This window comes from Melopsittacus undulatus, chromosome 8, assembly GCF_012275295.1.
Source record: "Melopsittacus undulatus isolate bMelUnd1 chromosome 8, bMelUnd1.mat.Z, whole genome shotgun sequence".
Taxonomy (NCBI): Eukaryota; Metazoa; Chordata; class Aves; order Psittaciformes; family Psittaculidae; genus Melopsittacus; species Melopsittacus undulatus.
Genome location: NC_047534.1, coordinates 26,382,946 through 26,405,172, shown reverse-complemented (window position 1 = coordinate 26,405,172; position 22,227 = coordinate 26,382,946). Strand labels below are relative to the sequence as shown.

Below are 22,227 nucleotides of genomic sequence, written 5' to 3'. Positions count from 1 at the left end.
GCATATTTTCTACTTGCTTGTTTAGAAGACGGAAATTCTTTTTGATTAGTTTTGTGCGAAGCCTTTCCTCTTTATGATCATATTTCAGAATAGCAGTTGGGAGGCAAAAAACATTGGGTAGTTGGTGTCCCCATTTGGAACTGAATTCCACTTAAAGGAGACCCTGGAGTATATAGCAATATCTGGTACTTTAATCTAATTGCAGCTCCATAGCTATACTGGATCTCCTTTGTGATCTTTAAAGGATCTTCCTGGATTTATTGTGCTCATAAGTTTATTCATGCTCTGTTTCCTGGGTTATACTGACTGTGGGAACAGAGGAATATGGTCCTGCAGATGCTGTGTTTGGCCCTCTCTGCCAGCAGATCAAGAAGAACCTGCCCATCAGCATGTCTGACCAGTCCAGGTATTGCTGGACTGTTGCCTCTAGAATGTGTTTAGGGAAAGGAATAGAGTGGTTTGAGATGCCAGCTTCAGACTGTTACAGCTAGCTAGGCAAACTAATTTATTTGGCTTTTTGGTTGCTTTTTCCAAGGTTTAAAAGACTCTGAATTACTTTAAGTAGACAGAAGCTTGAGTGTTTTTGCTTTTCCCTGTGAGTATGTACCCCAGCCCACCCCAAGTGCTTTGTGGTAGCTGTGTGGTCTGGATGAAACAACATGATGTGCAAAAAGCTCCTTTTCTGCTGATTCAGTGTTCAAATGTGGGGCAGGCAGACTGAGGTGTGTGATAGATGTAGTCTCTTGGTGAAGTTACTAGAAACTTGAAGTGGCAAGAAAATGGAGAGGTCTCCTAGCTGGAAAGCAAGATTTCTCCCATCTGAAACATGCTTTAAACAAGCAGGTATAAGGCTAAGGGAAGGGGAAGGGAAAAAACACCATTAAATTTCTGAATGTGGCGTTCTTCCTGATTTAAGACTGACTAATTTTGAGGCCTTTTTCTTTACAAACAGCTTTACAAAGTGTTGGGAGTTTCTTGGTTGGTTGGTTGGGCTTTTTTTTGCTCAAAACCTTGTTACTTTGTGCAGTAGTGTTTTAGCTCTGACTCATAATGCACTGAATATTTCCAAAATCAGTATTTATCTGTAACACTCTTAATTAAAACCTGATGGATTGAAAAGGGGGGAGGAGAGGGGAAGAGAGAAGGAAAAAAACTTTCACATTTGTTTTTAATTTGTTCCCAGATAATTTGATTCCTGGGATCATGGATTACGGAGAAAAAATCTGGCCAACAGCTGAGTCCACCTTTAACAAAAGCCAGAACTTAGACCCGAGTTAAACATTAAACTGTCTGGTTTAAGACACAAAGACCTGCTAAGGGTGATAATGCCCAAATCACATTGTATACTTGGATTCGTTAAATAAAATAATGAAGCTGCTTCCAGTGATTTTCATACTGTGAGAAATCACTGCAAGGTTTTAAAAGCCCATATATACACATGCTTTATAGATAATATTTATCATATAATATATGTAAAATATAAATGTATTCAGTATCATATATATGAAATATATACCATATATTGAAGGTCTTTTCCAACCTGGCTGATTCCATGACTCCATATATTATATATATAATATATGTGTATCTGTTGGGTTATAGTGGGTCGAGTCTTTCATATCACAATATTTTTCCATTTTTTTAATAAGATGACTTCAGGTAATGTGCATATTCAAACTTGTGACTTTGTCACCTATTTGCTGAAAATAAATGGTGAGCATTTAAAATTCCTCTGCAGAGACAGGCAGATAGAAATGGGAAGTTTCTCAGCAGTGTTTTCCTACTCCTTTTATTATTGTTTTCTCACTTATTTGCCTGGGTTTGAACATTTGAAAGCACTATGTGCTTTGAAACATTTTTTGTGTGTCTAGAAATAGCAACCATTGTACACTAATTTTTTTTTTCTTTCACTTGTTTGTATGGAAAAGGAAAAGAAGCATTGGGAATCATATTTGTGTAGCACATTACAAAGACCTGCAACAAACACGTTTTGAAAACATGATGGAAAGTTTCCATAATTAGCTTAATATATACCATAAAAATGAGCAGTGGACCATGAGGAGGTACTACAATATGGCTGTGTAATACTGCATCCGTAAGAATGCTTCAGAGCTCCTAAATAAATAGCCCAGTCATGTTAAAAATATATGAATACAATTGCATGTTACACATATTTAAAAATAATGTAGTATAATAAAGGTTTTTAGAGAAGCAAAGTTCTAGTATACTTTTATTTCCCTGCAAAAGGCTTTCCTAAACAACTGGCTGAATTAAATACTATTTCACACCCTTAGATACCCCAAACCCAAATATTTTCACCATCCTGGTGCAAATTATTGTCATATATAGAATCATATAATGATTTGAGTTGGAAAAGGACCATTTAATGGAATATTTTGTAATCAGCAGAAAAGCTCTGCTTGCAGTTCCTGATACTAAACACAGACATTGACTTCAGTACACAAGGTACGGCTTACAAGAATAATTTGCCAACCAGAGGGAGTTTCTTTATGTGTTATTCGAGACAGTGAATCAGACGGGTTATTTGGGGGTGTTTTCAGTTGTCTTTTTCACCGGGAGGATTTGTTAGGGGAGTTAGGGACTTCTTTGCTGCGGTTCCGTTTATTTACAGGGCATGAATATATAAGATCTGGTGTTTGCCGGTGCAGCAGGAGTTAGTGCAGTAGTGAACAGCTGTGAAACAGCAGTTTTGCGGTGCCAGGCATCTGAAAAATCAATCCTAACTAGCTCTCAAGTTCTTTCTGGCTGTAATTTCAGGCTCTGCCAGGAGAGGTCTGCGCTGCCTGTTCTCCGTTCCTGCATTGTGTTAACTCTAGGGGCTAATCCAGGCGTTTGACTGCATGATGATCTGCATCATGGAAACGATCCAGGCTGGAACTGATGCATCAGAGTATAACCTTATATTTGCTGAAAGTTCTTCTGGGGTGAATAAGGACGTTCATCTCAGCCCTTCCATTAAAAGAAACGTAGTTACTGTGTTTGATAAGTTGGTTGTCAGCTGAATTGCAGTATCTGTGTAGGATGGACCTTTGTGATTGTGGAGTGGTTTGCAACCTGTTTGCTGCTCTGTCTTTACTTGTAGATAAGCAAGCTAGAATCGTATGGCAGCAAAGCAGGTGAAATTAATCCTGGTTCCTTGAAGTCATTGGCTCTTTAAAAATAGCTTCCTGTTACAGAAAATGTTTTCTTGTAACAGGAGCTGAGGAACACAATGACTGCTTTGTGCAAAGTGTGAGCTGATTGGGGGTTTATTCCCTTTTTTCTTTCAGGCAGCCAGGGAAATCACTGCTGTGTACCCAGAGTTTTTCACTGAGATGGTTTTCATTGAGGTGGTTTTGGGCTCTTTTTTTTCTTTTTTTTTAGAGGTGTTCTAGCATGTTTTTCTGTTCAGGTTTGAGACTGTTGGGGTAGGAAATGCACGTCCTGCTGCTCTGAAGATAAGACAGAGTATGAATGATGAAAAATAGGGACACATGGTACTGATTTTTGAGTGGCTCATTCATTGCTGCTACTAGGAGTGTTTTACAGGCTTGGGAAGAAAAAAAAACCTACAAAACAAATGAAGACTTTATAACCAGTATAATTCTAGTCAAAATATCTGTTCTTCATTTCATCCTATTGAGACTGAATCAGGAAGTGCAAGAGGAGAGTGAAATTACAATCCTTGTATTATTCCCAGGTTCCTTTGCCCCATTTGGCAAATACTTGACTCTTAGGCTTTGGCTTTTAACTCACATGAAGGAGGACATAAGCTTCGTATTTTCAATGTGATGCTGAAGATGCTTCTCAAATTAGTAGCTTGGTTATATTAGTCAGTAACTTAAAGGATCCGTGTTGATGCAGGCTGGGTGGTATTTGATGTGCGTTGGTATGGATTGGACAGGGTTTGGAGCAGCTTGGTCTAGTGGAAGGTGCCCCTACCCATGGCAGAAGGTTGGAACTAAATGAGCTTTAAGATCCCTTCCAACCCAAATAATTCTGTGATTCTGTGACATACAATGATGGAGAGGGTTGCATAGCTCAGGAGAGGGTGGTAGAGGGGGAATGGCTCTAAATCATGTTTTATTCCAACAATATTTTGCCAGCAGACAGAATATTACTTAAATGGTCATCATTTCCATCTGCTTCCTTAAGGCTGGGGATAGGAATCTTGGTAGCCTGATGACCACAGCCCTGAAGGACTAGGGTTCTTCTCCTTGTCCTCTTTTCTTTCCATCTATCAGTAGCAGTGAAAGAAAACAGTAGCTCCTGGGCAGTGCCCAGGATGAGCTTTCCCTGGGCTTCTGGGGACTGAATACTGTTGTGCAGACATTGCCTTCCACATCAGTGATTCACCCACATGTCTGAGGTGTTTGTCACCAGCTTAGTGCTTTAATTGAAAAAAACACCACCAAAAAATCCTCTCAGTACGTGGTGATTTGTAGGACTGTGGAGGATTGGCATGGGTCATGCTCTAGAAAGCACAATGAATCTATTCCTACTTACTGATAGACTGAATTGAGATGCAGGTATTTCCCATATACTTTTGAGTAGGGGTGGTTATTAATATTTTGGTATTTAATAGGTACAATTCTGTTACTTAGTAGTTTTTACTTTATTTCTTTTGAATGTAAATGTCACATTAAGAAAAAAGTCCTGTATGAAGAACAAGAAATGTTCCAAGTTCCTAATCAGGTGTGTTTCCTTCTTTTTGATAACCTAGCAGGAAAAGATTCTGTAAGTTTTCTGGTGGTTTTGGATAAACTGTGCTAGAATGCAGGGAGCAGTAGTTAATGCAGATTAAAGAGACATTTTTGACAGCTTTGCATGCTTAGGTTTCAGGTAATACGTTTCCAAATAAATCCCAATGATTTGAAATTTGCATGGGAGATGAAAATCGATGTAATGGCCTTGTTTAACCTGTGAGATGGAATTTACTGGAATTGGTAGGGTTTTAGAATCACGGAATTCCAGACTGGTTTGGTTTGGAAGGGACCTTAAAGCTCATCCAGTTCCAATCCCCTGCCATGGGCAGGGACACCTTCCACTAGACTGGGTTGCTCCAAGCCCTGTCCAACCTGGCCTTGAACACTGTCAGGAATGGGGCAGCCACAGCTTCTCTGGGCACCCTGTGCCAGTGCCTCAGCACCCTCACAGAGAAGAGCTTCTGCTTAAGGGCTCATCTCAATCTCCCCTCTGTCAGGTTAAAGCCATTCCCCCTTGTCCTGTCCCTACAGGCCATTGTGAAAAGTTGGATAATATGACAAAGTAGTTTCTTAAAAATGAAGTTGCTATATGGCTAATACCTCCCAGAAGTGGTTCTTGGAAAGAAGAAATGTGAAAGGGAAAATGCAAAAATAATTACTTAGGTGGAAATTGATATCTCTTCTATAGACTTACTACTGCCATGGAACGTTTAGTTTGACTGCATGATGATCCATTCAAGCTGTAACATGGTTAAGAGTTTTTCTGTCGTCTTCTGTAAGTTTTGATTTCAGATTTCTGGATAGGAGAAGCCCTACTATAGTAAGCTGAATACTTCATCTGCACAATACTTTAAATTTGAATTTTGTTGACTTGTTTCAAAGAGCAAAAAAGCAATGATCTTAAAACAGCCCCTCAGGTACTGAGAGAAACAAAGACCTCTCCTTTTTCAAGTTTGCACTATGACTAACTATTTTTGTTTATCTTTTTTCTAACAGATATATACAGATTGGGCAAATCACTATCTAGCAAAATCTGGCCACAAGAGATTGATAAAGGATCTACAGCAAGATGTGACTGATGGAGTATTATTAGCCGAAATAATCCAGGTTGTAGGTGAGTGACCTGGTTTTGTATCAGCTTGCTCAGAAATTCACTGTCTCTAACTTCTGCATACACACCAGGGGGGGCGGGGAATCCATCAAACTGCATGGAATTATATACATAATTTTCCTTCAGAGACTTTGCTAATTAATTTGATAAAGCCTTGTCTTAAAGTGTAGTGGAAAAAATATTTGTTGTTGCTGATTAAGATCTCCTGACACAGCAGTGTTGCTTCACATGGCTGAATACTACAAAAAGCAAATTATGAATGCGGGTTTTTTTTCTGCCCACAATGCTGTTATCCTCCTTTATCTTCATTTCTGATACCTTTTGGGGATTGGTCTGAACATAATTCACAGTGATACTGGCCTGCTGTCTTGAACCTCCAGCTGGATATGGAAAATCCATATATACAGCTTTGAAAGGAGAAGGGATATAATTCTTGAATGGCAGAAAAAGAAATATTTTATAATGACTTTTCAAATGAGGAAAATAATGCATCATTAGCCCAAATCTCAAATATGGGCTCATTGCTGCAAAGCTTTTAATTCCCTCATTTTTGCCCTAATGCTCATAGAAATGAGGGTTCTAAACTGTTTTCTCCATTGGCCACATGTAAAGCTGCATATTGTCCCTCTTCCCTAGTGTCTGAATCCTTCAGTAGTTCCTTCAGAGGCTCATCCATCTGGTTCTTGGCATGCCAAATCTCCTGCATAGCCCAGTGGAGATGGATGGAATCTGAAAGCCTGCTAATGGGAATTAGGACAGCTATTGTTGGAAGCAAACTGACAGATTTGAGATGCAAATTAGGAAGACAGCAGTGAAATAACAAGACATCAGTGCATGCATATTTATGTTTGAGATGCTGTAAATGAGGGAGTTCCTTAATGTAAGGTACAAATCTGCAAGCCGAGTTCTTGGGTGCAATTGTGAGGCATCATTCCAATGACCCCACTAGAACTGCACTAGAATGCATCAAAAAAATTTTTTTAACTCTGTTGTAGAGCAATGTTGTATTCCAGTAGCATTCTACAGACCTGCTCCTACAGAGATATAAAACTGTGTGTTGACAGGTATTCATTATGAACAGTGGTTCAACCTGTATCTGTTTCCTTTAGTAGGGAAAATGTTTGGAAACCCAGGAGCAGGCAATGATTTGTTTACAGGCTTATCTAGCTACCCTGAGTAACACTGCTTTAGAAAGCTTCCACATGTGTAACAATCCCACCATCAAAACATGAAAAATGTGAACCCACTTGTACCAAATACCTAATGTAGCTGTTTGAGTACTGACTCGTGAAAACTCTTACAAAATGCAGATTCCTCCCTCTAAATTAGACAGAAATCGTACTGTAATATTTGCTTTGATTCGCCTTTGCATTTTCTCAGCCATTCTTAGGGCTGCCTTTTTGCTAATATTTAAGATTAGGCCTGCAAGCTTCCAAAGTTACAGTTCAAGCTGAAGGATTTCATTTTCAGAGAACATTTTCCATGTGAAGGAAAGTTCAGATTTAAACACTCATCTGAATCCTCCAAATTAACAGTGAAGAAAGTGATTTGTATCTGCTGAGTATGGCCTTAGGCACATTGCATCTCATTGTCACTAAAATCGTGATAACTTTCACACCTAGAAGCAGCTTCAACACTAGCCTGCAAAATACAAGCTCTTATTCTTACAACCAAGACTGCATATTAAGAAATCTATATGCAGTTCAGAAGACTTCTTTTTATGTTATGGTGTGATATGTGTAAAAGCAGCCATGAAGAACCGCCTTTTTGTCATGTGCTTGGAGTATCTCTAGATCATTCAAAGTCACTGGAATTGATTCAAGTTTAATTATTAGTAATAGTTTTTCTTGTATTCACCACCCAAGATTTACACTGTGGATATTGAAATACTACTTAATATCCAAACCTAGAAAAAGAATGAATGTGATTAATTTTTTTTAATATATATATATATATGTATATATATATATATGTATTTTTATTGAAGCCTCCATAAGACTTAGTGACTATGCCAAGATAGTGATTGCAATCCTTTATGCTTATCTAAGTGAAATAGCTGTATGTATGTAAAAAGAAAGCTCTAAAATGAGTAATAACTATGTAATTCTTTGACCTTAGCATCCAAACAAGGAGCAAATCTAAAAAAGATGTGAAACCAAACGTCACTGCATTTGACTTCAGAGGAGTTAATCTTCATACTTCAAAGTGGCTAATGATAATATAGTCAATTAAAAAGCATTCATAGCATTCTCATTTATTTCAGCTCAAAATCTGAATCTATAAAAGAATATGCAAGTAATAGATGCCTTAATAATGCCATATAAGCATAGTAGCTATATTTAAATTTTTAAATGCAGATATGCATGCTCTGAAATCAGTAGTACATCAAAATGTCAGTTGGTTCCCTGTGAGAGCCTTTGATTTTCAAGAATTAGAATTTACGTTAAAATTAAACTTCGGCCCAGTCTGACAGGACTTTTCCTACTGATGCCTAGGATACTTTATGGACTAAGGCCAGTTTGGACAGGGGTTGGAGCAACCTGGTCTAGTGGAAGATAACCCTGCCCATGGCAGAGGTTTGGAACTAAATGAGCTGTAAGATCCCTTCCAACCCAAACCATTCTATCATTCTTTTAATTGATTTGCTACAACTAAAGTCAGATCAGATACAAAAGCCATGGCTTTCTAAAAAGGGATGCAGACACAGAATTAGTGTTAAGTACTTATTCAGCTATATAAAACTAGTTTCAGTTAAAAGGAAAATGTGCACAGGAGTGTGCTGGGCAATCAGTACAGCTTTATAGGAGGTGATGGGCACATTTTTTGGTGTAGGTGTGGTGGATATGCCAAGATAGCCTGTCTTACAGGTATATATAAATATTCTAGGGAAACTTGTGCTCTGACTGCAATTAATTGCACGGACTTAAACAGAATAGATATTTGTAAAAGTCACTTGTGATTGCTCCAGACAGCTATTCAAATATATGCTGTGACTTGTTATGCCTTTTGTCTATATATATGTATGCCTTTGTCTGTAGCTGTTTTCATGGAAATTGTAGTGTTACATTTGCAGGGAAGGGTGTCAGGTTTGTATTTCAAACCAGAATCCTGGGATCAAACCTACCAGAGTTCTCTAGTGATAATTCCTACCATATTTTGGGTATGACATTGATACTCCTAACTGAAGAAAGATGTGAAGTGAGCTGAAGTTCTGACTCATATCCTAAGAATATGGGATTGGTAGAATAAAGCTTTTAATACAAGAATCAATGGGAGGCCAGTCTGTTAGTCATCAAATGAGTTGTAAACAACGACATTTATTACAGTGAAAAAACTGTAGGAAACCAGACTTTGATTATAACTGGTCTTCAGTGCATTACACAAGTCATTTCAGGGTCTAAATGTGAAACTCAGCAATCTGAGACTAAGGCAAACATTTAGCCACCTCAGCAACTTCATTATTTCACTTGGGACTTGAAAGATCGGAACTTTGTATTTTTCTTCCTGTAAGCTGTGGGCAAGAAGCTTCCAAAGTGCTTCATGCTTAAAAAATAAAAAATAATAAAAAAATTAGTTATTGATCATAAATTTCTCATATAGTTTTAAAACCTATGTTCACTATCCATACACAGATCACGTTGACTTTTCCACCCAGCAGTATTCAGCTTCTAGAGTTTAAACCTTCTTTGTAATTTAAAGGAGTTACCCCTCAGGCACAAGATGTTGTCAGACCACTTGTTTTCTGCCCCCAGCTGTCTCTGCAGGCATGACTTGCTAGAAAACTGCAGCTGCTTTCATTTTGATGGTCTCAGTAATTCACACATTCCCTTTGACTGGACAGCTACCATCTGAACCCCTTGATTTAGCTAGCAGCAAGTACTCTGGGGATAACTGGAATAAATGTCTTTGGTATAGCTTTTATTTTATTTCCTCTTTTTTTTTTCTTTTTTGCTTTTCAGCAAATGAAAAGATTGAAGACATCAATGGCTGCCCCAAAAATAGGTCTCAAATGGTAAGTAGTAAAGTGGTCTGTTGTTTGTGTGTATGTGGTTGAGAACTGAGAGTGTGTGACTTCAATGTCTGCTAAGAGGTTTTAGTTAGTTTTTCACAGCAGTGAGAGCAAAGGTGTAATCTGAAGAGCATTAATATTAGTTTTTGCCCTTTTCTCCACAGTAGCTGAATAAGGCCTTCAATTTATTATATACTTAATAATCAGTATTGTTCTCACTAAAATTAAATACTAAAATCAGTATTTTATATTTCTGAAGTACCTCATAATTACACAGGAATGTATAAAAATATAGAGAGGAGTACTGAAAAAGCAGAATAAGCTATCGATTTCAAGTTGGATTAGGAGTTCCTATATCCTTTGAAAATAAAAACATTATCAAAATACACTCCATGGACAAATTTCGAATTGCAAACTTTAAGATGTTTACTGTATGCAACTTGGGTTTGACTGCCAAGTTTTTATTTGTAGAGCAAGTTGGTTGTTATCTTGCTTATATAAAATAATTAAAGCTGGAGAACCAAAAATGAGTGCAGCGAAATTAAAAGCATGTAGTACTTCATGAATATCTTACTGAAGCTAGGCAGAACTTCACTAGGAATGCAAATAACAAGAAATTGATCCTAGAAGAGGAGTGCTTAACATTTATAATACTTTAAAGAATGTTATTTCCTTCTGTATCTTGAGGAGAAAATAATTTTAAAATATCAATTCCAAAATCATCCCTTTGCCTTGCAAATGCTCACTTTGGGTTATGTGATTATCTGCCCTGCATGTGAAGCTGTTTTCATGTTGGTCATGTTTATGACTGTTCCCAACTGCCTACAACCACTCACATAGTTAAATGAAAGATTGAATATTGATGAGAATTTGCCAGTCAGAAACCGCAGTTATGAATCTTGCTCAAAGTCGTCTAAAAGATTTATCATTGCTACTTTTTACTGCTTTGAAAGATGTTGGTTACTCTTCTTGCTGTAGCCACAGCAGCTGTCTAGAGTATAAATAATTGAGGAAATTTTGACAATTACTATAATTTAGTGTCCCACAAGTGTATCGTAAGAAGAGCTGCTTTTCATTCAGGACTGGAGCCTATAACAAATTCCAGGGTGTTGTAGCTAACAGTCACTTAGACCTTAGAGCAGCTTCCAGTGCCTAAAGGGGATGACAGGAAACCTGGAGAGGGGTTTTGGACAAGGGCCTGTAGGGACAGGACAAGGGGAATGGCTTCAAACTGACAGAGGGGAGATTGAGATGAGATCTCAGGCAGAAGTTCTTCCCTGTGAGGGTGCTGAGGCTCTGGCACAAGTTGCCCAGAGAAGCTGTGGCTGCCCCATCCCTGGCAGTGTTCAAGGCCAGGCTGGACGGCACTTGGAGCAACCTGCTCTAGTGGAAGGTGTCTCTGTGGCAGGGGGTTGGAACTGGATGAGCTTTAAGGTCCCTTGCAACTCAGACCAGTATGGGATTCTATGTGCTGCATCAGGAATTGTAAAGATCACTAGAAAGAAGTGTTTGCTCTGCATTGCAATCTCCTCTGGTATTACTCCTGTTGCTCATTCAGGAGGGTGGTGAGTGGGACTGTGTCCCCTGTTCATGAGACCTAGTGCATCAGTCATAGCAAGGCACACCTGGCAATTTTCCCTCACATAACAAAAAACCAAGGATTATGCTCTTGGCTTGCTTTTATTCAGTGTGCATACTTACAGAGCTCTTTATCATCTTACAGTAAAGATAGTAAAGCAAGAACCTAAGTGTCTTCATAGAGGTGGTGTTCATACAGTTGCTTGCAGTGTCTAAAGAGACAACCCTTTTGCAGATCTCCTGCATTCCCGGAAAATATGAGTATGTTAGAGTGTTTGTTTAGATACAGCAGTCTTCATTCTCTGCATTTCCATGCACTTTCCTCTTAGAGCTTACAAGCATTCTCCAGATTGTGAGGGTTGGTGTTTGTGTTTGGTATTTCTGGTTGAGAGGTGACAAGAGGCAAGGCTGTCCAGTCAGTTCAAACACTGAACCAGGTGATGTCTGCTCTTACATTTTCAAGTGAATCTGTCAGCTGCAGGTGTCTTTATTGTAGTGTCTGTAAGGTGGCAGTGTCTGTAAGATGAGTAAATTTTTTTTGGGAGACACTGTAAATGAATGTTTGACTTTGCTCATTAAATAGAAATACAACAGACCTCAGAGGGAAGCCTTGTATCATTGTCTTTCCCCCTGTGGTCACTTTGTTTGACGCTGTGAACAAACACACATGTGAGCTGAATAGTGAAGAGCCAGCTCACGTCCAGCCAGATGTGTTAGCTTAGAAAGCTGGAGCACGTCTGTATCTCCCAAAGCCATTGAAAGGTGTGTGAAAGCGAGTATATTTGCTTTTATGTGGCACAATCCTAAACCAACAAAGCCCACCAAACCTTAGTGAGCTCAGCACAGAGCCAGATCAGGTCTCTTTGCATTCTTGTTTCCATTGCTCCACAATTGGAAAGCATCATACAAATTCGCCCAAATTGAGCATTAGAGACAGCTTGGGTCTGTCAGGCTCAAAGCCAGTGCTAATAAGCCTTGTCAAATTAAATTTAGTACTGCAGAACTGTTTGAGACCATCAGTGCTTATCAACTTTGTCCCAGTGCCAGGAATGACATGATAAGGACCCCCACTGGCTTAATGAAATATCACTTAGGTGAGAACCTATCCCCTGTTGTCATCTCGTCTGGTTTGTCTGCTTTGGGGAGTATTCCTGTCTTCCTTTGCTCCAGATAAGAGTTGGCTGGCTTCTATATAATCTATGCTGTATCTTGTCCTCTGCATAAGACCTATTTCAGGGTGGTGTTTTTATTCCAAACCTCTCTATTTTTGTACTGTAGCTATTCCTCTCCACAAAAGCCTGTAATTGAGATGATTAGTTCCAGCTGGCATGTGGAAAATCCTGTGGTTAATAGAGGGTGTAGCTGAATGGAGCAGAGCCTCTGGGACCAAGAAGGTTTGGAGACCATCACCACAACTGCATTTGGATTTTTAGAATGAAGCTTCAGATAATACTGGCTTAGTTCTTGATAACTGTGTGAAGGAGGGCAAAACAAGACTAGCTTCCACTCCTGAAGGCTAATGAAAAACAGAATGAAGTCAATAAACCCGAATAGGGTCATCTCTGCTAATACCACTTGGTTATAGAAGGACAAGAGATCTTTTTTTACTTCCTTTCTTTCAATTTGCCTCTTGTTTTGGGATGATATTAGAGCTCAACATTTGGCATCCTGCAGAATCTGGACTATATAGAAGGTATTGTTTAATACCTGCCCTTCTAGAATTATCCTTATTGATCTGGGGATCTTTGCAGATGTTACCTATTGAAAAGAGTTCATATCACTTATATTTGTAATAAGATAAACAAAAAATAAGAGTGCTTAAGTGAGCTGTTATATGCTGTATGTTGTATATCAAGTCTGGTTATAATGACAGCCTGTTGAAATCTTGTTCTACAGGAACTGTGTTCTGTCTGTGAGGAAATGTGTAAAATGCTCAGGTTTGGAAGGAGGTTTCACAGGCAGTGTTTTGGCACAGTATGATAGCTGGGCATTTTCTTGTATATTGCTATGTATTCTTGCATAGCATGGTGAAGAGAGGGAGGGAGGTGGTTGTGTTACTCATTACGTGTAAGTGATAAATCATAACAGATAGGATAATGGTGGAGAATAGATGATATAAGAGAAAGGCAAAGGATAAGACATCTGAAAAATCAGAGCATGAAAGTGGAGAGCGAGGTGAAGGAAAGAAACATCCATATCAGCTAGACTAGAAGTGGCTGGGGAGAGAGACAAGTAAAGGAAGCTAATGTTGAAAATGTGAACTTGAAGTCAGACACTTGCCGGTGAAGGGATATGTTGACAGGCACAGGCAAAAGCTGAAACACAGCTGAAGATGGCACTGGAAGAAAGGATAAAAGATGTACCAGCAAGGTGACTCGCAGGACAGGTAGAGGGGGTTTTCCACCTTGAATGTAACGGTAAGAAATACTTAGTGTGCCATTGGAAACAGATAAGACATATCTGTATACTTAGTGTGCCATTGGAAAGAGATAAGACATATCTATATACCTATATATATATATATATCTAAGAAAAAATTGTGAAAAGAGACTAATGAGAAAATAGATTTATTTTTTTGAAGTTTCAGAATAAAATGAAAGAAATAATGACAGGTGATGATGCTCTAGAAAGAACTGGAATGTTAGGTGTGAATGTCTGAGAAGTGATGGTGTGTTACCCTTGCTACTGAAGCCTGAAGGAGCAGGGTGGTAGCAAAGCTGTCAGTGCTGAAGGGAAGGGATTGAGGGATCTGTAGGAGGGTACACCAGACTCTTTCAGTGTTCCATGCTAGGCTGGGGGAAATATGGGACACCCAAAACAAGAATTTGGAGCAACAGAAAGGCATGTAGGCTGAAGCAACACCACAGTTCCCTCCTATAAATAGAGGAGGAAATAACTGGTTTGCATGTGGGTTTGCAGTTGGGGTGTATTATTTTTAAGGATGACCACTTTGTGTATACAAGTGTCAGTTATCAAATAACAAAAAGGAGGTATTTATTTTCTGTGTGTGTTGACCAGAAGTTCTTCACAAATCTTTCTGATGCAGATATCAAGCTGAACCAGTAAAATAATACTGCCCAGTCTTTCTACTACTGTTTATCTTGCAGTCGTAAAAGAATTTTGTGCTGCAGCTTCCGTCTGCATTTCTTCCCAAGGACTCTATGAAAGCCAAGGTGAAGGTTGTGTTTTCCTTACCTCAGTGATGGCAATTCAACTGTTATTTTAGTATTTGACTGTTTTTTTGTATTCTGAAAATGAGCTGTTCTGTCATGTATGTGACTGTCAAAGAACAGTTTGTATGAATATTCTCCAGTCTGGCAAGGACCATAGTCTTGAAGTGCATGGTGCTGGGAGTTTTAATTCACTTTTTAGAGCCAGGTATCCACTTGCCAGCCAGGTATCCCTTGCCAGCTTCATCCTCTGCTCTGAGTCTTTATTTTATTAACAAAAAGAGTGTGAGAAGTTGAAATCTTCATTAGTTTGTGCCTATGGCACATGCTGACCATATTTCTGTGTTCTTTTTCTCAAAGAACATTTTAGTGAATTGAAATTATAAAGGTGAATGCTGGTGTGATATAGCCCATACTTCAAGGGTATACCTGGGAACACATTAATGAGTTAGTTGGCAGGAATAAGATGAGCTGAAACCATCTGCATCACCCACACAGCAAACTACGTGTGTGTAATACCCACTAAGTGGGTGAGCTGATGTGTTTTGTGTAAATAATTAACATAGAAATGGGAAAAAAGGAAATACTCTCATTTTTCTCATGGAAAATAATTTTGCTTTTGTTTCTCAAGAGCAGACATCCACTTTAACCTGTTCCTCTAAAGATTTGGAGCATTTTTAAAAACCCAGTGTTGTATAAGTGTTGCCATAGGTGGGTGCAAAAACCCCTCTGGGTCTGTGGGGCTGAGGTCTGGTTGTTCCCCAGAGCAGAGGAGGACTCTGCTGCCTGGGCATGTTCAGCTAATTCAGCTCTGCTGAAGAGATCAAAAGCATCACAAGCATGTTTTTCCTCTGCAAATTCCTGGTAGAGGATTTTTGGAAACATATCCCAGTGGTTAAATATAGCCATATCGTTTCAAGTCATCCTACTCCAAGGTTGCTTTGAGCAGTGCAGTAATGAGAACTTTTCTGTCTTCTGGTGAGCCTCCCCCCTGCTTTGTCTGGGGAGTTTGTATCTCACTACAGTAGATGTTCAGAAATTGAATCTGTTTGAATGTTGCTGTAGTTAACAAATGGGTATCTTTAGGTCCTCACCCGTGGTATGTTACTCACAGCTGAAGGTTAGATGGAGGCAAGATGTCACCCAGAGCTGTGCCAGATGCCAGCTCAGCTCCTTAAACTGCCTGTGGAGGCACTTGGCCAAATACTGAGTTTAGGAATGCTTGAAGCATTTTCTCTAAGCTCCCTGGGTTTCTCTTGATCACGTATGAACCCGTGTTGTCATGTATGCAAGAACAACTTCCCACAGAGGTCATCTGCCAGGTTACTTGTACTTAGATGTCATTTTTCCTTACTTCATAATAACTACTGCTCCTTGTTAAGATTCATTTTATTGTTTCTTATCCCCCCACTCCCCCCCCCCCCCAAGAATTTGGACTGTTGTTATTCTCTCACACTTTTTTTGTGTGAGAGTATACACTCATTTGTGTATTGGCATCAGTGAGACAGGCACAGTTTGATCATAGGTTTCTGTGCTGCAGAGCTTGTAGTCTAAATAAAATCACAAGCCACCCTCACACCCCTACCATCGTCCCATGTAGAAAATAACATGACAAATAGAGCTAAACTGGATTGGGAAAAGCTAGTAAAAACATCTCCCTGCCATAAAGCATGATAAAGTGTCACTGGACAGGTATTTGCTTAATTTCTGGAGGGAAGGGCTTCCAAACCCTTACTGCTTGCGGAGATGGGAGGTAGGGTAGTATGTACATACTGTTTTGTCCATTGGGTGGTTGTATGTGGTACCTTTGGAGGTATTGCTGATGACAGGCTGTCTGTCATTCCCATACAGGATCATCTTCATGGTCCCTGATGGTGTGCTCTAATTCTTTGCCCTGTAGTGATGTAAGAACTTAGACATCATGTGTCTCTGAAAAAGTGTGAGGTTCCATAAGGAGCAACAGAGAAAAAGTAATTTTTATGGAAAATCTGGAAGATGTGAGGTTAACTACAAAGACAGAATTAGATTCTATTTGCTCATGTGTTTCACTGTTAATCTGAATTATGCCATTTCCAACACCTGTGGTTCTCCCCACTGTGTAGACTAAATACGTGAAGCAGTAGATGCATTACAGGACCAGGGTCATTCCACATATGCATGTGGAGATCTCTTTGTCTTCCACTTACGTACTTACACCTGCACTACAGCCTAGAAAAAGAATTGGGTTTTGCCATGGCTGTTACTTATGTAGAATTATTACATAAATATACCTTTTATGCAGTCCTTTGCAAACACACAGCTTCTTGCTATGTTTTGTATAAATGGGGAAAAAATGGGAAATCATGGAAGATGTTAAAGACTGTCTTCACCTTCATGGTGTTTTCTTGGTGAAGCTCTACTAGGTGCAGAGGAGTATATTAACTCACTGTTGAATCTGGTGCCATTAGCAAAAATTGCACGGTGACTACATGCTGTATGGAGTCTCTCAGGGGTCAGTTAGGGTTCTTATAGAGGGTGAATGTTATCTAGGCCATTGCTTATGCACTATAACTGTGTGTGATGATGGTTATTTTAATTAGTCAGCAAAGATGGTAGATATACAGAAAAATATTCTTTTTCCTTTTATGTAGGATAATTTTTATCTACTTAAACAGTACTATTGTGCTAGTCAGATGCAATTATGCAGGAGGATTTCAGTAGGAGATGTTATCCAGGATCCCAGAAAGGATCCTGGATGTGCAAGGAAGGAGGGGGCACATGTGTTGATGCCCCTTTAGCTACCGGAATCAATCCTTTGGGAACAGGTGAAGCTGTCGCCCTCAGGCCTCAAGATATCAGTATACATGTCAGTCTGGGAACAGGCTGTAGCCATAGCTCCCTTCCCATGGAGCTGTTTTAGGAACCAGCAACTGCTGAGTTCTCTATTGCAAGAGGTCCTTGCAGTGACACAGCCCTGAGGTGACCATTGCTGCTTATCCACTTGTGTGTATTTGAATAAACAGAACCAGATACTTGACTGGTACGCTGTCATCACCCTTGCACTGAGAGTGAATCTGTAATTGACTGGCATTACTTCAAATAAACTTGTGATTGGTAGGTTGGTTTCTTGTTACAATTATTCATTTAATAAGTGCAGCAGTGTTAATACAAAACATTTTTTCTCAGCTAAAAGCTGTTTGTCGTAACATTTTCAGTGCAGTTCTTGCTACATGTGTTTTGTGAAATTCTGGATTTCTGCTGCAAATTTACATTAGTGACAAGCAGAGCCTTCAACACTCGAGCTAATATTAGAGGAAATACAACAGTGCACAAGAGCCAGTGTTTCCTGCATTGTGTGGGTTAGCATCAATCCTCCCTTTTAAGCATTTATGCTCTTTAGTAGAATTCCAGGATGTTTTGGGAAGAAGTCCATCTTCACTAGATACCAATCATATTTTACATTTAATCCCAACTGCACAGCCTTCAAAGCATAACTTTCAGTCGGAAAACCCCAGGTAGAAAATAGACTTCTGCAAGCAACCAGGGAAAGTGGAAATTAATTGTTCATGGGACTCACTATTCTCCCCATCATGTGTTTGCTGAGCACCGCCATGGTTTCTCCCCAACTACTGTTGACTTCACTTATACAGAAACAGAGATTTAATGCCAATAATGTAGTTAGTGTGGTATGTGTAGAATCTGGTCAAGTGTTTATTGAGACTAGCAAAAAGTTCATCTATATCCTGAATGAATGGTTGTCCAGAGGCAGGAGACTCCGGTGGTATTTGTTGTGCCAAGCTGACCTTGTTGTTGTTTAATTCAGCATAATTTAGGTTGTCTCAAATTTTCAAATTATGCACAAATTATCCACTTCAACTTTTCAAATATCTCTAAGGCCTGATCCAGAATAGCTGATCTAAACATTTTAATTCCAGGTATATTTGTCAAAGAAGTTTTTGTCAAAGAGATACCCTTTTTAAATCTTTTTTTGTAGGAAAAAAAACCAAAACAGTTTTGACTAAATAAACCTAGAAGGCTGAATTTTAAACTAAATTGAGACAATTTCTATAAACCCTTCCATTTACCTCTCCCAGACCAGATGAGCTTTGGCAGGACTTGAGTTGTCCAGGATTGCCTGAAACCATTCACAATACAAGAACACCCTTTGGGTGCTCTTTGATGTGATTAGAAATCTTGGTCAGCATGCATCGCATCTCTCTGTAGGGCTTACAGCCCCAATTTTTCTCTCTATTAGGTGTGTTTTGAGTGAATATTGAATGTTTGTCCCATTGTTTCCTGAGGAAGAGCTGAAGCATAGGAAACCTAAGGTTTTACCCAGGGTTATAGCAGAGGGGATGCAAGAGATGAGGCTTAGGCTAGTTCTCTAGCCTTAGGTTAGTGCCCAAACTGTCCTTTTCTTTAAAAACCCAAAGTAATGCAATTATAGTGGACAGGGAATCAACTCTTCGGCGACATGGTCTAGTGGAAGCTGTCCCTGCCCATGGCAGGGGTGTTGGAACTGGGTGATCTTAGGGTCCTTTCCAGCCCAAACCATTCTATGATTCTATGTGAAAACTGTACTCATGATAATAGATTTTTATTTCAGTGGCTGAATCTCTTGCAGCCTGGCTTCAGAGTATGAATTAACTTCATTTGTCCTTACATGCCATCTATTATTTCTAAGATAGCCGCCAAGTTAATTTTGACAGAGGCTTTTTTCCAAATAGTCAGAAGCGGCATGCTATTTTCTTTTAAAAATTATACATCTTGATTGGGATAAGTACTAAAGAAGATTTATTTTATACACAGCAATAATAGTATTTATATCCTTATGGGGAAAATGGAATTTGTCTTGGTATTTCTGATGTGTGTGTGTGTGTATATATATATATTCAGGAAGTAGTGCAAATGAGATATTATTTGAAGGGAGAACCATCCCTCTTCCAAAACTCCAGCGTTGTAAGGATTGTCGATGTTTATGCTCTTCCTAAACTTTATGGTATAAAAATACTGAGTGTAAAAGCTTGATCTGAAAATACAGACAAGATATAGATTTTTGCCTTAAGAAACAGCTTGTGGTGAGCTTTTTCTTTGTTTCTGTGTTATATGTAAATTCTGCTGGAATTCTTCTGCATGAAGTCTTGTGAAACTTGAAAAACTTGCAAATGAAATCAATCTTATTTTTCTCCTTTGAAAACTGATATACTGGACATAATATGGAGCCTCAAGTTAAATGGAGAACACTGGCTTATATTTAAGTAATGGGTTTTCTGGATAAGCTTAGAAAAACTCACCATCTATCACTGGAAAAGCTGGGAGCAGAGGTCTTGCATCATAACTTCCTATGGTATCTAAGTGAAGGAACCTGCCATAAGTTTAATACTGATATTTTTTTTTCTTGGAGGAAAACATCTGTTCTCTTACAAGAGCAGGACTATTGATAGTTTATCCCCTGTGTTTGACTTGGCAGCTGGACTGGCAGCTTTGGCTGTAGACCATTTCCATGTTAAAGTCTTTATCTGATATAGTCAATGTGCAGCATCTGTTGGTGCCCACCCATGGGTCTCCATTTACAAGATGGGGATATTTGTTTTGGGGCTTCATTTTGTTTCTTACATTCCCTATTCTGTTCATACAGGCTAGGGCATGTTTTCTTTCTAGCACTGACAAGAATAGAAGTTGAAGTTACTATTATATGATCAGAGCAAAATTTGTGTGGGTTTTGTGGCTTGTGCTGTTGGAAATGCACGAATTGCTGTAGGGTACGTGTGAGAATAGCGATTAATCTGAGTAATACTTGGGAAAGTTACAGTGAAATAAGCATTAAGTAGAAGCATTCTTATCCATACATAGGAATTCAGTGAAGCAGTTAAATCTGTGTGTATCTGCAGAAGCTAGGAAGGAACAAGGAGCATGCAGGTCTGGTGAGAACGAAACCCAACAATGTGTGGTGATGTCCTTTACAAAAGTACTTAGAAATCAGTAAGTATGTGTGACCAGTAGCTTTTAATCCTGTTTTCCACCAAGAAACTGATGGGCTTCCTGGTGTAACAAAGCAACTGATGCTGGTCTGGTGTTTGAAAGTTAGGCATGTACACTCCTTAGCCAGGATGTCTTCATGTTATCTCCTCATTGTAAGAAAGGAGGGGGAGCCCCCAGGGAAGGGCTGCTGTTAGGTATGGGCTCAGCTGTCCTAGCCTGGCATTTAGGGGCATTTCAGAAGGAATACCCATCATATAGGGTGTGTGACTGACACTGGGTTTTGAGAGTTGACTACGCCTCAAATGGTTTATTTATGCAGCAGCTCAAGATTGCAAATTCGCTTGATGCCTATGGCAGGGCTCAGTTTTGGACACTCCTAGTCATGTGTCAGAGTGAGATAATCATTGTGGATATCTGTCCTTGGCTTTCCTTGTCCTTTTGCACAGCTTTCCTCTATTTTGGGTAAGCGGGAAATGAGAGCATCCAACTGCCATCTTTCCCGTTTTGTTTCTGCTCTGTTAAATATTGCTGGCAAAGCAAATGGGAAATCAGAACTGTCAGCCAAAACCCGATTGTTGCTCACAGTGAAAAAGAAAATACACACTCCCCTTTGCAAATCCAGTCTTTTTGTATCTACTTTTGAGGGGTTTAAGTGGTACATAGACTTGTCCAAGAATGAACCCATAGAGTCTCAGTGATGATTTGCTGCTGAATACTGTAATTTCAAGGATGCAGCTCTGTTGTGTTGGAATTCACAGCAGCGCAGGGTCACAAGGTCTTTGCTTAGCTGAGATCTATCTGAGAGCTTCACTTCTATCCTAGGTAAATTCATCTAAATGGTATGACTACCATGCTAGTACTTCAGACTAACTTGCTGTCTCCAACCCTCTATGTACCTTCTCCATAGAACAGTTACTTGCAGATTATAAATAGTTAGCACTTATGTTAGTACAGCACAGACTAGAGACAGAATCATCTGTTGGAGTTTTTATAGGTGAAATTAATTAAATGTTACACTGTTGGAAATGCTTCTTTTAAAATAAACAGCATGATTTCTAATGCATTAGACTAATCCATCCAAGCTTAGGGCTCTTTGCTAAGGCTAGTGGCCACAGAATAGCATTCACACCTCTTTGGCACAAGAAGTTTTCAGTAGCTTTCTTTGTTTTTACAGTAGGAAAAAAGTGTTGATTTTTTGAAAGTGTTGAAAAAAGAGTGATTGTTTCCCTCACACATCTCAAAATCATTGTTTTCATTCTTAGCATTTTGGAGGGTTGGAAGACAGCTTCCTGGTTGAGCATTTTGTTGTTTACAAGACACCAGAGTGCCAAGTGAGCATGAGCCCTTTTCCACTGGAGCTGGATAGCAGTCACAAATCACTTTTGTGTAGGCCACCAGCCAGTCATTGTGTGGGAAGCACCTTGGTTTCCTACCAGAAGTTTCTTTTGCAAGCCTCTGTTACTACCACTGTATTTCATCATGTGTAGGTTTAAGTACTGACATAGGATATTTTCCTCTTTCTGTAATATTTTGACTCCTACAAGTTCTTGACTGTAATGCACCGTAGTTTTTTGACAGTCCATTCTCTGTATTACTCTATTCCATCCCCTCACCCATTCTTTTTCCATACCAGTGCAGCACCAAAAAGTGCCTGTTTCTCACAGGCTTTAGCTAGGCAACACTACTGGTGTG

The 22,227-nt window shown here is 39.3% G+C and overlaps 1 protein-coding gene across 4 annotated transcripts in view; it reads left to right on the top strand.

Moving 5' to 3' along the window:
- Positions 1-22,227, top strand: part of NAV2 (neuron navigator 2) — a 401,751-nt gene that overhangs the window by 236,672 nt on the left and 142,852 nt on the right. For all 4 annotated transcript variants that reach the window (XM_005150568.4, XM_005150566.4, XM_005150567.4 and 1 more), the window contains exons 2-3: positions 5,703-5,820; positions 9,777-9,829. In XM_005150568.4, the coding sequence (XP_005150625.2) occupies positions 5,703-5,820; positions 9,777-9,829 (171 nt within the window). The remainder of the gene's footprint in view (positions 1-5,702; positions 5,821-9,776; positions 9,830-22,227) is intronic.